At 42.1% G+C, this 14,875-nt stretch overlaps 1 protein-coding gene across 1 annotated transcript; it reads left to right on the top strand.

The window, feature by feature from the left end:
* The first annotated feature begins 4,255 nt into the window (after positions 1-4,255).
* LOC134207430 (splicing regulator SDE2-like) lies at positions 4,256-5,857 on the top strand. Its single transcript, XM_062683154.1, has 3 exons — positions 4,256-4,326; positions 4,390-4,488; positions 5,195-5,857. The coding sequence occupies exons 2-3, from the start codon at positions 4,396-4,398 to the stop codon at positions 5,855-5,857; spliced, it is 756 nt and encodes a 251-aa protein (XP_062539138.1). The 5' UTR covers positions 4,256-4,326; positions 4,390-4,395.
* Positions 5,858-14,875: the final 9,018 nt, after the last annotated feature.

Consider the following 14,875-nt stretch of genomic DNA (forward strand, 5'->3'; position numbering starts at 1 on the left):
CAGGCACGAAAGTCCATCACCTTGTCTTAGTCCCCGGCGCGATTCGAACGAACTGGAGTGTTCGCCCAAAATCTTCACACAGTTTTGCACACCATCCACCGTTGCTTTGATCAGTCTGGTAAGCTTCCCAGGGAAGCTGTTCTCGTCCATAATTTTCCATAGCTCTACGCGGTCTATACTGTCGTATGCCGCCTTGAAATCAACGAACAGATGGTGCGTTGGGACCTGGTATTCACGGCATTTTTGAAGGATTTGCCGTACAGTAAAGATCTGGTCCGTTGTCGAGCGGCCGTCAACGAAGCCGGCTTGATAACTTCCCACGAACTCGTTCACTAATGGACAGACGACGGAAGATGATCTGGGATATCACTTTGTAGGCGGCATTAAGGATGGTGATCGCTCGAAAGTTCTCACACTCCAGTTTGTCGCCTTTCTTGTAGATGGGGCATATAACCCCTTCCTTCCACTCCTCCGGTAGCTGTTCGGTTTCCCAGATTCTGACTATCAGTTTGTGCAGGCAAGTGGCCAGCTTTTCCGGGCCCATCTTGATGAGCTCAGGTCCGATACCATGCTTACCAGCTGCTTTATTGGCCTTTAGTTGTTGAATGGCATCCTTAACTTCCGTCAAGGTGGGGGCTGGTTGAGTTCCATCGTCCGCTGAACTGACGTAGTCATCTTCTCCGCTGCCTTGACTTTCACTGCCTGTACTCTCAGCGCCAGTCAGATGTTCCTCGTAGTGCTGCTTCCACCTTTCGATTACCACACGTTTGTCCGTTAAGATGCTCCCATCCTTATCCCGGCACATTTCGGCTCACGGCACGAAGCCTTTGCGGGATGCGTTGAGCTTCTGATAGAACTTGCGAGTATCTTGAGAACGGCACAGCTGTTCCATCTCCTCGCACTCCGCTTCTTCCAGGCGGTGTTTCTTCTCCTGAAAAAGGCGGGTCTGCTGTCTCCACTTCCGTCTATAACGTTCCACGTTCTGCCGGGCACCTTGCTGCAGCGCGACCGCCCGCGCTGCGTCCTTCTCCTCCAGAATCTGTCTGCACTCTTCGTCGAACCGTTCCGTCGACTTCTACCCATATACCCGACGTTGTTCTCCGCTGCGTCGTTAATGGCTGCTTTGATTGTTTTCCAGCAGTCCTCAAGAGGGGCCCCATCGAGCTCACCCTCTTCCGGCAACACTGCCTGGAGATGCTGCGCGTATACAGTGGTGCCATCAGGTTGCTTCAGTCGCTCTAGGTCGTACCGCGGCGGTCGTCGGTACCGAAAATTGTTGATGACGGATAGTTTTGGGCGCAGTTTAACCATCACCAGATAGTGGTCAGAGTCGATGTTAGCGCCACGATATGTCCTGACGTCGATAATGTCGGAGAAGTGCCGTCCATCAATCAGAACGTGGTCGATTTGTGATTCTGTCTGCAGTGGTGATCTCCAGGTGTACCGATACGGGAGGCTGTGTTGGAAGTAGGTGCTGCGAATGGCCATATTCTTGGAGGCGGCGAAATTAGTCGTAGGCCGTTTTCGTTCGTCAGCCGGTGAGCGCTGAACTTTCCAATAGTCGGTCTAAACTCCTCCTCTTGGCCAACCTGAGCGTTCAAATCTCCTATAATGATTTTGACGTCGTGGCTTGGGCAGCTGTCGTACTCACGTTCCAGCTGCGCGTAGAATGCGTCCTTATCATCATCAGTGCTTCCGGAGTGTGGGCTCTCGACGTTGATTATGCTGAAGTTGAAGAACCGGCCTTTGATCCTCAACCTGGACATTCTTTCATTGATCGGCCACCACCCTATCACGCGCCTTTGCATATCGCCCATCACTATGAAAGCTGTTCCCAGCTCGTGTGTGTTGCCGCAGCCCTGGTAGATGGTATGATTACCTCTAAACGTTCGCACCATTGATCCCTTCCAACAAACCTCCTGAAGCGCTACGATGCCGAATCCACGGTCCTTGAGCACATCGGCGAGTATGCGTGTGCTCCCGATGAAGTTGAGAGATTTGCAGTTCCACGAACCGAGTTTCCAATCGCTAGTCCCTTTTCGTCGCAGTGGTCTTCGCCGATGTTTCCGGTTCGTACTCTCTTGTTGATTGTTCGTTGCTTATGATTTTTTAAAGGCTGGCTTGCAGGGCCTGACACCAAACCCCCTAAATTTCCGGAGGACCATTCCTCCTTATTTCCGGTGGACCATGGTGCACAGTTTCACTTAGAGTCCCTCGCTGGCACTCGGACGATGATCAGCCGCCCCTAACATGGAGAACAGACGCTGTTGTGAGCCGATCCTGACATGGAGAGCAGACGCTCAATAAGATTTGCACCTCCGGAGAGGAGCAAACCCCCCCTTCCTTGTCAGCATACGACCATAGTTCCCACCGGGGTTGGTTACCCGATCTTCCCTAAGGTTGCTCGTATCCCGGCCAGCACCGCGGGGAGGTATGGATGGGGTCTATTTTATTCCTTCAGGTACGTGAAGTACCAATGGTACGTTTTACCCAGCATTTGCCGTGCCATGTATTATTCTGTATGCCCCTTGAATATCAGGGCTCCCACCAAAACAGAGCATTGTCAGTCTGAGATAGAACACGAATGAAAAGAGAGATAATAATACATGCGTCAAAACTAAACGGAACGTTTTTAGTCTTTCTTCGGGAAAGAAGCCCATCACATTTTTCTTTGAAATTCCATCAGGCATTTTACTCTTTGGTGAATCATTTGTTTACACTATTAACATATCGTATCGCCCGAATAAAAAAGAATCATACTACTATTTTTTCTAGCTATCGTTTTTTGAGTATAAAAAATCATAGTTGAATTTTTTATGGAATCATTTGAAATATTGTACAGTAATTATACGACGAATGATATTTACGATAAGCTATATAATATTTTGATTTTGGATGATAGATTGAATGGGTTGTTAAGTATCGTTACCATTCAAAAACATCAACTTTTGCTTATGTTTTTGTAAAGCAATTTTACCATGAATCATTAGTTTATCTTCACTTTTTGTTTCTAGCGATTATTACGATTATGATTATATTCACGAAAGACTTCAAATAGAATGATTCTTTCAACGATTCAGCAGTTAATCCAAATTAAAAGCTGTGCAATAATCTTTCAATATTATGATTATTGTATTACAATATGTATAATATTATTTCACAAACTATTGTACGGGGAATATTCATTTGGTTTTCGGTTTTTAAAATAAGTCAACATTTTTTTTCTTTATAATATTAATTATTTATTTTATGATTAATAAATGTCCGGAAATAACATAAATGGCAACTGACATCGGCCCAATGAAGTTGAAAGCAGGTTGAAAGATTATTGGGATTGGTCGTGCCAGACCAAGTGCCAGACTAATTGTGTTCCAGACTTATGGTGTATCCGAGACTTGGAGTTCCGGAATCCTGAAACGATGTGTCACAAAACCATTCAGTAATTAGATCACTCTTATTATTCTAAGCGTCGAACACTGCATATTGAAGAATATCCATAATAGAAGATTCTTACCTTCACATGCATATCTTTGTGGTTCCGCCGAATCTCCTCTCCGTTTTGAGATTTCCTCTTGAAGTGGAAGGAAACGGATGTTTCTAGGAACAAACAAAATTAAACAGAAACAGAATTAAATTTACTTCTCTATTGTATATAATAATTTTTCGCACTTACATGCATTTCAATCCCTTTAAACAAGTATTTTCACTTGTTATTTTTTCTTTCAACACCGACTTTGGAAAAAAAAAATTGATTGCCGTTGGTTCAAATCGGCCCGACAAAAACTGCCGTTGGCAGAAATGTCTCTATTACACTGAAAATAAAATTCACCTAATTTCTGCCATCATGTGTGAATAGCAACCCAAATCATATCATGAATGATTTTGTGCTCTTCAGATTATTTTTCATTTCCCATTCTAGTAATCATTATTGCAACATGTATAATCCGTCAATAATTGTATATGACCAGGTAATTAAAAGTATTAATCATATGATTGTACATGTATCATACTGTTGATGATGATTAAAAGTGTAATGGAAAACTTATAATACTAACTGTTCAGCGTACGATTTATTTCTATGCGGGCGTTCTCAACAAAGTTCTTTGAAAACTTGATTTGCATTCATTTGTTTTCCCGTGTACATATACATGAGTCGCATGATACACAAACATGGGTAGATTTTAATTTAAGTGCATATATAATATTTGTTCACATCTCTATTTCAGGAACGAGTGGAAATCGGAAACGTCATTTCTGTTTTTGTTTGCTGCTGCATCTGCTGTGATTAATGTTTTGTTATTTTCGTATAGCTTGTTAATTTTTTAGGTAATCCTTACGCTGGATCAAGATTTTTTCATATTAATTTGCTGTATTTCTTTATATTAGCAGCGCAGAATGTTGGAAATCATTTACAATAAAATTTTGCTGAGGATAGCTGAAACAGACGTCAACGAATCAACGTTATATGACTTTTTGGAAAGGGAAACTGTGAGTATAAAATTCAATGTTTATGAGAGATTAGATGCAATATTTACAAATTGTAATTGTTATTTTTATTAGTTATACCTCCTGGCTGAACTTTCTGCCAGGTCAAGATTTTTTTCATAAAGACAAATACAAATAACTCGATCATAGATTGATTCTTCAAATGATGATTATCCACCACCAGCCAAAGTAGGTATCGGAATAAAAATCGATGCCTCTGTTCCTGTGAAAGTGATTCTCGTATAAATCGACAATTCTTCATAATGATGAAGATCGCTCGCTAGTACATGTAGAATGTTAGACGAATAATAAATATATTATCATTGCTTACATTATTACCAGTCTCGTTATCAGTGATTCCCATTCACTGCTCGAGCCATTCCAAAGGGATTTACGACTAAGGCGGATGCTTCAATATTTATTACTCACCAAAGGGCCCTAGCATGTTTGAATTCCTTTCGAATTAATTTCGCACTCGCGGCAACCTGGCTACAACTTTCAAGATCTATTTTTTCATTGCTTTCGCTTACGCGATATTTTATTTAACTTGTTTGACATCGATACCGATATGAGAATATAAAATTAATTTTAAACCTATCGTAGAACTTCAGTCCATTTAAAAAGTTTCATACATATGTACCAATCTGCTACTATTCCCTTCCAATTGGAAGAAATCTACGACGGTTTCATTCTTTTATATCCATTGTAGGGCCTTGCTGCGTCAGATTACTATCTCACCCGTAATGGCAAACGTTTCGATCCGAAGCGAATCGATCCCTCGGAGACCACTCTCCTGCGCATGGTGGAACGACTTCCGGGCGGCAAGGGTGGATTCGGTTCCATGCTGCGAGCCATTGGTGCCCAGATCGAGAAAACCACAAATCGGGAAGCCTGTCGAGATCTGAGTGGTCGCCGTCTGCGGGACATCAACGAGGAGAAACGTCTGAAAGCGTACCTGGACAAGCAGAAGGAAGCTCCGGAGGACGAGCGTGCCAAGCTGCAGAAGAAAATCGATAAACTGCTGGCCAAACCGAAGCACGAGTTCCATGATGAACAGTACAATCGGAGTCGGAGTGATTTGACGCAGAATGTTGGCGATGCGGTGCAGGAGGGCTTCCGGAAGGCCGCCGAGGTGGAGAAAGCAGCGGAGGGTGGACTGAAGAGGAAAGCCGTGGACGACGGCAAGAAGGGAAAATTAGTCAAGAAGAAGGCGAAGGGAGCACTCTGGCTGGGAAGTGACGATTTGGGTTCGTCTTCGGAGGATAGTAGCGATTCTGACTCGGCTTGTTCGTCCGGTGAGGGAAAGTCCAGCGAAGAAAGCGGATCGATGTCGTCCTATCAAGTGTACTTCAGATTGGTTAAATATTGCTAAACATAGGTTGTTCTTTAAATTCGACTGCAAGTTATCAGGTGTCTACAGTGTAGCAGTCAAGAAGCTCGTTATAGGAAGATTCCACCAGTCAAGTGCATTCCTGTTCTCGTAGGTTTTGTTGGCGAAGAATCTTTTGCGCGCTTTTCTCAATTTGTTTCGCTGGTTTCGAAGCTCAGCATTCCGGGCTTTCTGCTAATACCGTAATTATTACTTCGGCGACGAGTACCATCAATTGAAAAATTTCCAAGTTTTGTCAAGGGCCTGGAGATATCGATTCCAGTTGATCGTAGAAAGCTCAGAATTAAGAGAGAGCAATCGCATCGCCGGAAGTCGAAATCTGGATCGCATTCAGTTTGAGCGGTACGAAACTGCAAACATCCGATTAGTATTAGCACTGGCGGGTGATGATAATCTGTTGGTAGGAGGGCAAGGCTGGCTGAGAAACTTCTAAGATATCCGACGAGCTCGTGAACACAAGATCAAGCCTACTACTATTGCGATTCGAAATGGAGTTGATGTACCAGACCGCTGGCGGAGATTGGTTCGAGTTAGAAATTTCTTGCTCGCTAGACACGTTAGGGAAGCAAGCCGTTGATATCGACGTCAAATCGCCACTGAAGGTAAGGAGATTGTAATCCCTAGCAGTAGAATGATATCGTTGGCCAAAGACATGTCTGAAACTCGTTGAACGGCGGAGAAATGGGCGGAGTAGAGCGCTGGATCAGATGTTGGACGCAGGTAAATTCGAAGATATATACGGATCGATTTGGAAGTTTCACGCGATTGATGCTGAGCCATCGAGGGTCACCTCAAAACAATTCAGTTCATGTTTCACGCAATTAGCACCCCCCACCTCTACAAAGGTTGCTGGTGGACTCACTACGATCACAACGAAATATCGTGTAGTCCGACGAGTTCAAGATTGCTTATATATCACCGTAGCCACGTTTCGTTAAAACTACTATGTCGTAATCACAAGCCGACAATCGTAGTTTCAAATCCATCGTTTTCGTGTGAGGCTAATTTCTGGTAGTAGACGCACAAGAATTGCGCATCATTTCGAGCAATGACGTTGGAACAATTTTCAGCTAGATGAAGCGTTGCGGCATTTTGGCTGGAATCGGATTTTACACGAGTTGAACTGGTCGTATTGAGATCGTACTTGCCTGAAAACGTTGTTGGGAGGTCCCTTCACCCGTCTCAAATACAGGGCCGGGACGGCTGATGAACGCTGGCTGGGTGGCTCGACTGTGATGAGCGGATAAGGACCTTCCATAAGGCTAGAGGCAAGTGTGCGTCCAACGCCCGATCAAGAATGTTTTCAGATAGATGAATCCTTGCGACATATTGGCCAGAATCAAAAGGTTCCGTGGGAGCAGATTCCTCTAATTGCTATGTCGAAAAATCTATCCGTTGTCGCGCTGACTTCAGTCGTTTAGCAAAAATAGGACAGTCAATACTCAAGAAGCGTGAGTGACGTCAAGCAGCTGGTCGTAGGACGTAGTCCGTTTTATTATTCAAACATGACAGTTATTGCATTTCAAATGATTCAGCTAGGCATTCATTGACCTGATGGTCACCGCACACTCGGACAACAAGCAGGATTCTTGCAGGATGTAGCTTTGTGACCCATTCTGACAGTTGTAACAGCGCAACATCCATAGCCTCCACAACTCTGCTCTCTCCCACTCCATAGTCCGTCGGGGACTAAGCATTCGGATCAAAACTTCTGATACTTCTTTGTTCCCGACCTTATAGGTGATGTGATATTACTTTTTATTTTTTACTGTGTAAGCCATTCCTATGAAGTTAGCAGTGCCTGAGCATCAGGTTGCTAAAGGGAGATTTCAGTGTACACCGAAGTGTATTGAAACGCATAGCTTTGGAGTCATAACAAGACTGTCCTGGTACTGGAACCAAAGTTCCTTATATTTGGGTTTCAATCGATTATTACAATGTAAGTATATATGCCTAAAGAGATAGATAGATATACGCCTGGGCGGTGATGACAATCTTTCGGCAATAACTTTTTGGTAGAACATGAGCCTTAGCGCGTCGTCCAAACGGACCAGCGGTAAAAGTGCAATCAGCAAAACATGTGGCGCACTGCGTACTCAGTGCCTCGATGCAAACTGCTTACGCATGTTGCACCGGGCCATCGTTCTGTCTACGGACCTGCCTATTCTGTTATGATTCTGTTGTGTCATACCATTCTGTGTGTTTTATTGCTAACGCTGATTGATGGAGCAAAGATGTTTTGGGTCGATGCGTGTACCTTACCACCGATGTTTACTCGTTGACGATTAATCAGATAATCGAACCCTCGAGCATCCGTTTCAATTATGGCTGACTTTGTGTTGTTTTCCGTGAGTCATTCTTGTACCTCGGACGCTAAGCTCAGGAATCCATTCCAGGGTTCTGTTTTCAACTTGAAATCAATTCAACTTCGCTTGATATCGTTGGAAAATCCTATGATTTTACTCTCGGTTTAAGGGTTTTGACTTTCAACAAGTACTTCTTTTCGAAAATTACGGAGGCGGCTGTAGCTAACTTTAATGCGTGGTCACTGGTTTCACCTACTAACATCCCGGTTATCCCTTAACCGAACATCCTTCTGGAGAATTCCACGGGATTGAGCTTGGCGCAGATATCTGTAGTTAACGGATTGTTCTCGCTTAGGTTTAAAGAGGACAGTTTGTTCAATTTAGTGACGGCACTGGACTTACACTTTGGTGAAACTGGAGTTGGAATATTGATAGGTAGGGCAGAACACTGGGAGAACTTTCTGGTTTGCTTGGCTTATCAATTCTGACGCTTCCCGGGAGCAACCCCCTTCTTCAGGAATAGTAGACGGAACTTTTAAATTTTGTGTGATCAGCGCACTATCGAATGATCTGACACTTTTCGTTCACTTCGTTGTTTTTCCACTACTGAAGCATTGTAGTACACTTGCATATGACGGTATATCGGACTAGGGACACCACATTCAACCTGTTTATTCAGACGCACTAATTCGTCAGCAACCACCTTTCTAACCACAACCTCCAAATTTTTAATTAATCCTCGCACTCACTGAGACTATCTTTACTTGCAATTTCATCCAACCGTTTTCACTGTGCCTATCATCAAACTCAGCGAGAGCTAAGGTCAGGCATGCATCACACACAAACCGGCATTCTTTATTTCCTGTAGCAGTTTAATCTCTTCGTTGGTCGCACCCAGTAAGCAGCGGACATGGATAGCTAATTTTCAACAGGTTTCTCTTCCAGAAAATTGACGAAATTTGACGACTTTCTCATCTAAAACATTGCTGTATTTATACTCCAGAAATTTGACTAGCAGCTCTTTCGTAAATTAAACGATCTTTTCAGTAAAATCAACAAACTTCTCCAAAAATGCGATGAATTCCTCCTCCTAGTATCTTCTCCAATAATTCGAAGAAAAAATTGTCCTCCGGAAATCCGACGGGTTCTCTTCCAGAAAATCGACGAATTATTCCTCTGTAAATTAGATGACTTTCTTATCTAAAATATTGTTTTATTCGATATTCGGAAAATCGACGAGTTCTCCGAAAATTTGCCAAGAAACACTCAAGTCAACGATTTTTGTTAGGAAATTCGTCGACCTTCTCCTCAAATGCTTTGAATTCGTCCTCCGTAAAGGTAGTTTTTTTCTCCGGAAACGCGACAAGTTTCATTTCCAAAAGTCAAAGAGATGTCATTCGTAAGTCCGACGAGATTCTTCGAAAATTTATGATTTTCCTCTGGATATTATACGACTTTCTCATATACAATATTGTTATAGAGGGAAGACGGCTTTGGCAGGTTTTGTTCTATTATTGGCAGGGGGTTTTGTCGACCGATTTTATGAAATTTGGCTACTATTCTTTGATATGCAAAATGTTTAGGCCAAATTGAGCCAATCAAGTCATAAAAACCCCTGCCAATAACAGAACAAAATCTGCAAAGCCGTCATTCCCCTATTCGATATTCGGAAAATCGACAAGAAATCGGAAATTTGTTAAATTACTCTTCCTGAAAAAAAAATCAGAATTCAAAGATTTCTCCTCTAGAACTCGTTATTTTTCCTCCGTGGATTCAGCTATTTTCTTCTCTGAAATTTGTCCAATTTCTCCGACGGAGTTTCTCTTCAGACGACTTTCTAATCTTAAATATTGTTAATTTATCCTCCGGATATTCGACGAGTTCCATTCTGAACGTTTGGCAGATTATACTGATTATACGCGCAGATTATACTGTCAAATTTCGGAAACAAAAATTTTCCTCCAGAAATGCGATGAATTCCTTCTCCGTAAACTCGACGTATTTCTCCTCGGAAAGTCGACAAAATTCTTTTCCGGAAATTCGATGAATTTCGCTTCCGGAAGTTCAAATGGTTTCTCTTCAGAAATTCGATGAATTTTTCCTCAGAAAATTTGACGATTTCTCATCTAATATATTGTTTAATTCTATATTCGGATATTCGACGTGTTCTCTTTCGGAAATTTGGTAAATTAACCTCCAAAATTCCAGAAAAAAATCAAGAAAAATCGACGAATTCCTCCTCCAAAAATCGATGAATTCCTCGTCCATAAACTCGACGAGTTTCTCCACCGAAATGCGACATTTTTTGAACTCGATAGATTCTCGTGCTCAATTTCGACGAATATAGCAAATTGGGTTTATACTATTTCTGAAAAACATTTCCGGAATTTTTTTCAGATACGACATTCCACGGAATGTATCAACTCGAAACACATTTCGGAAGAACCTTTCCGAACATTTCAGAAACCTCCAAAACATTCCGCGGAATGCCGTTTGGCGAATTCAGTTAGAATAATTATCATTCAAATATTAACGATTTCTTACGATTAATTACATGAAATCGGGCTATTTTTTCGATTAATTCAAACCCGAACACGACCCGTACCCGAATTTTTGCATTCGTAAACCCGTACTCGAGTTGGCCCATCAGTTCGGGTTCGATTCGAAGTGCGGGTTGCAAAACCTGAAACCAACCACATCTACTGCCTGGTATAAGGCGAAAGGGTTGCTAATGTCTTCTTTTAAAGAATACGTCTTCCCGATATAAGGCGAAGGAGGAGTGCCTTCAATGGATGCATCTGCCCGGTAAAGGTGAAGGAGGTAACGCCTTCTTTCAATGGATGCATCTGCCCGGTAAAAGGTGAAGGGAGGAGTAACATCTTCTTTGAAAGGATGCATCTGCCCGGTATAAGGCGAAGGAGTTGACAATGCCTTCTTTGAAAGAACGCATCTGCCCGGCATAATGCAAAGGAAGGGGTTACGCTTTCTTCAAATGGATGCATTGCCCGGTATAAGACGAAAAGAAGTTGATAATGTTTCATTAAAAAACACTCTTCCGGTATAAGGCGAGGGAGGGTAACGCCTTCTTTAAATGGATGCATCTGCTTGGTATAAGGCGAAAGGAATGATAATGCCTTCTTTAAAGATCGCGTCTGCCGGTATAAGTCGAAGGAGGGGTTACGCCTTCTTTAAATGGATGCATTTGCCGGTATAAGACGAAGAGGAGTTGAAAATGTTTTCTTTCAAAGACACGTCTTCCGGTATAAAGGCGAAGAGTTGTAACGCCTTATTTAAAGGATACATCTGCTCGGTATAAGGTGAATGGAATTGATAACCTTCTATAAAAGAACGCGTCTACCGGTATAAAGGCAAAGGCAGGGTAACGCCTTCTTTAAATGGATGCATCTGCCTGGTATAAGGCGAAAGGAGTTGATAATGCCTTATTTAAATGAACGCGTCTGCCCAGTGTAAGGTGAAAGGATGGAGTAACGTCTCCTTTAAATGGATGTATCTGCCCGTATAAAGGAGCAATTGAAATTTAAAACTACTTCTAAATATTCTGGGAGGCCTTCCTTATGCCGTGCAGGAAGATGCGTGGCTGCCAAGCAAGACTATGCTGAAGGAGGCTGGGTTCAACTTCTGGCCCAGTATAGCAAATTTATCGGAAAAATTTTCGGCTTTTAGGTATAAAAGTTTAAACATGTTAATCTCGTGTTTAAGGAATCAAAAAAAAGCTAACGAGCACAAACCTCGCAGGTAACAATTGTGGGAATGCTGAATGAACATAGGCTGTATTAATTAATATTCCGCGAAATGGTGCATTCCGCGAAATAGTACATTCCGTCAAAAGTCATTCGGCGAAAAGGTACAAACCGCCAAATGTCGTATCGCGAAAGTTACAAACCGCAAATGTTACTCACAGATGTTCAACCGCGAAATGAATTCCGCGAAATAGTTTTCGGTGAAATGTTATACAATCAGAAATTGGGTTCAGGGTCATTTGGCGAATGCCGTTTGGCCGAATTCTTACGAAGTGAGAGTGAGTAGTGTGAAACAAGAAGAAGATGGAAAAAAGAAGGAAGAAGGAAGAAGGAAGAAAAGAAGGAAGAAGGAAGAAAGAAGAAAGAAGGAGAAGGGAGAAGAAGGAAGAGGAAGGAAGAAAACTGGAGAGAAATAAAGAAAGAAGGACGAAAGCAGAAAAGAAAAGAAGGAAAGAAGGAAGAAGTAAAGAAGAAAGAAAGAAGGAAAACGAAGAAAGAAGAAGGAAGAAGAAATAAGGAAGAAGGAAGAAGAAGAAGAAGGAAGAAGGAAGAAGAAAGAAGGAAGAAGAAAGAAGAGAAGAAGGAAGAAGAAAGAAGGAAGAAGAAGAAGGAAGAAGTAAAAATGAAGACGAAAGAAGGAAGAAGGAAGACGCAAGAAGGAAGAAGGAAGAAGGAAGAAGGAAGAAGGAAGAAGCAAGAATGAAGAAAGAAGAAGGAAGGAAGAGAAGAAGAAAGAAGGAAGAAGGAAGAAGGAAAAACGAAGAAGGAAGAATGAAGAAGGAAGAAGGAAGAGGAAGGAAGAAAAACTAAGGAAGAAGAAGAGGAAAGAAGAAGACGAAGAAAGCAGAAAAGAAGGAAGAGGAAGAATGAAGAAGGAAGAAAAACTAAGGAAAAAGAAAGGAAAGAAAAGGACGAAGGAGGCAGAAAGAAGGAAAAGGAAGAAGAAGAAGAACAAATAACGAGAAGAAGAAAACAGAAAAGAAGGAGAGAAGGAAGAAGGAAGATGAGAGGATGGAAAACAGAAGAAAGAAGAATGATGAGGAAGGAAGAAAAAAGAAGGAAGGAGGAAGAAGGACCACTCGTAAACTGAGGTCAATTCTTTTCAACTATTCGCCAAACGGCATTCAGCCAAATGGCCAACCCATAAATTGCTCCTATAGAAATTCGGAAAAAAATATCAGGAAATTAGACGAATTTCTCCTCAAGAACTGCAAAGGTTTTCTTTTCTGGAAATTCATCAGATTTCTCCGACGAGAAGACGAATTTCATCTACGGAAATTCGACGCATTTATCCTTCAGAAACTCAACAGAGACTAGATTGTTTTTAGTTTTCTCTTTGATTCCAAATCCAAATTAAATATACATTCAAAAGTTATGTCCAAAACACTACTGTCGAAACATAAAATGGCACATAAAGTCATTCAATTTGTTCGGAAAATAATGAAGGAATGTGGAGAAATTATATCACAAGTGAATGAGTGAAGCCCGTTTATTTCTCACCGAGCCCTCAAGTGTTAATTACCAGAAAATCTTCTACAATGTACATTCTGTGGTATAGACACGATTCCTAAACGTTAATGTTTCGCCACTTCCAAAGCGTAAATTTTCAGCAAGTTCTTAACTCTCAAATAGCGAACCTACACTTGGTTGCTTCTCTGTTGCGGCTGAATGCCTTGGAAGACGACACAACTGGGGCGGAAAATCGCGTCAACTTGCTTCCGACAGCGGCGCCATCATTCACGCGCTACCAGACGGTCCCATCTTCATCAGATAGATTTTTGATGATTCATCAAGTTCGAAACTCAAGAAACTCAATTTCTGGACCTCCTTAACCAATTGCCATTCAAGCAAAGCTCATGATTTCCATAAAGTTTGTCAATTTTCCACAACAATGAGCGCGAACAAATACGTTTGATTTCGTGATGTTTGTACAAAACGTTTCTCATTTCATGTGTGCGAAAACTGTGCCATAAAACGTGGTGAAACGCGACGGCGGCGAAGACGACGACATCAAAAGTGGCGTTAAAATGGAAATTTTCTTCCCACTGTAACAATCTGTCACACATCTCGACATTGCGCGTTACGTTGCTGGTTGGCATTGCTCGGTGGGGCGAAGCGAAGCACCAAACTCACGGAACGGATGTCGGACAGAACCGCCCGGCAGGATGGGGTTGAATTCGTGGACATGAACAGCGCTCTTTTGGAAGCAGGTTCGCCAGACTGTAGTAATAGGGCAGGTGTTGAGGTCGGTCACGTAAATAATGTTTCCGTCGTGAGGCAGTTTTCGGCATGATCTTTCACGGCAAGGGTTTCGAAAAGGAGGGGTGGAAATAACTAGCACTAAAATGTCTGGCTTTTGGTAGACAAATGAGCAACTAGAAACCGTTATTAAGTCAGCGTGCGATTGTGTGGTTTCACATTTTGTCAAGCGTGACAGAGGATGATGATGCAGAACTGCTAGATGTTAGAACTATGACTAAAATATCAGGACCAATAAAGTGGTTTTGGAATCGAAACAAATGTATTGTTCTTTAATTCAATTTCTTTGCATTTCCTACATTTCAGACTTTTCTGAAGTGATTATTTGTATTCAGGAAAAATTCACAATATTCGAACATAGAGTTATAAAACATTTCTTGAAAAATGGGTGCTAGGTCAATGAGTAAATCACTCATTCCACCTAAATCTTGAAAAAAGAAATTTAATTTAGTGACCGGGAAAACTGCTGTGACGAACCATATTGTCCTCAAGTTATGTTTTGTTTCTTGGATTTTTACAAACAGACTCTGTAGACCGACAACTTTCCTTCCGTATGAATCAAAAGTAGACATTTTCCAAACGATTACCCACGCATCAGATGACAGTAATTCCGTCCCTGGCTATGGAGCCGGGTAGTAATTACGATTCGCAATCGTAATGGCCATCGTCGTCTT

Source organism: Armigeres subalbatus, chromosome 1 (assembly GCF_024139115.2).
Source record: "Armigeres subalbatus isolate Guangzhou_Male chromosome 1, GZ_Asu_2, whole genome shotgun sequence".
NCBI lineage: Eukaryota > Metazoa > Arthropoda > Insecta > Diptera > Culicidae > Armigeres > Armigeres subalbatus.

Bases quoted from the DNA above. Each gene is read 5' to 3' on its own strand.
- LOC134207430 (XM_062683154.1), top strand. From the start codon at position 4,396: ATGTTGGAAATCATTTACAATAAAATTTTGCTGAGGATAGCTGAAACA. The intron at 4,489-5,194 runs GTGAGTATAAAA...TATCCATTGTAG, and splicing joins ACTTTTTGGAAAGGGAAACT to GGCCTTGCTGCGTCAGATTA.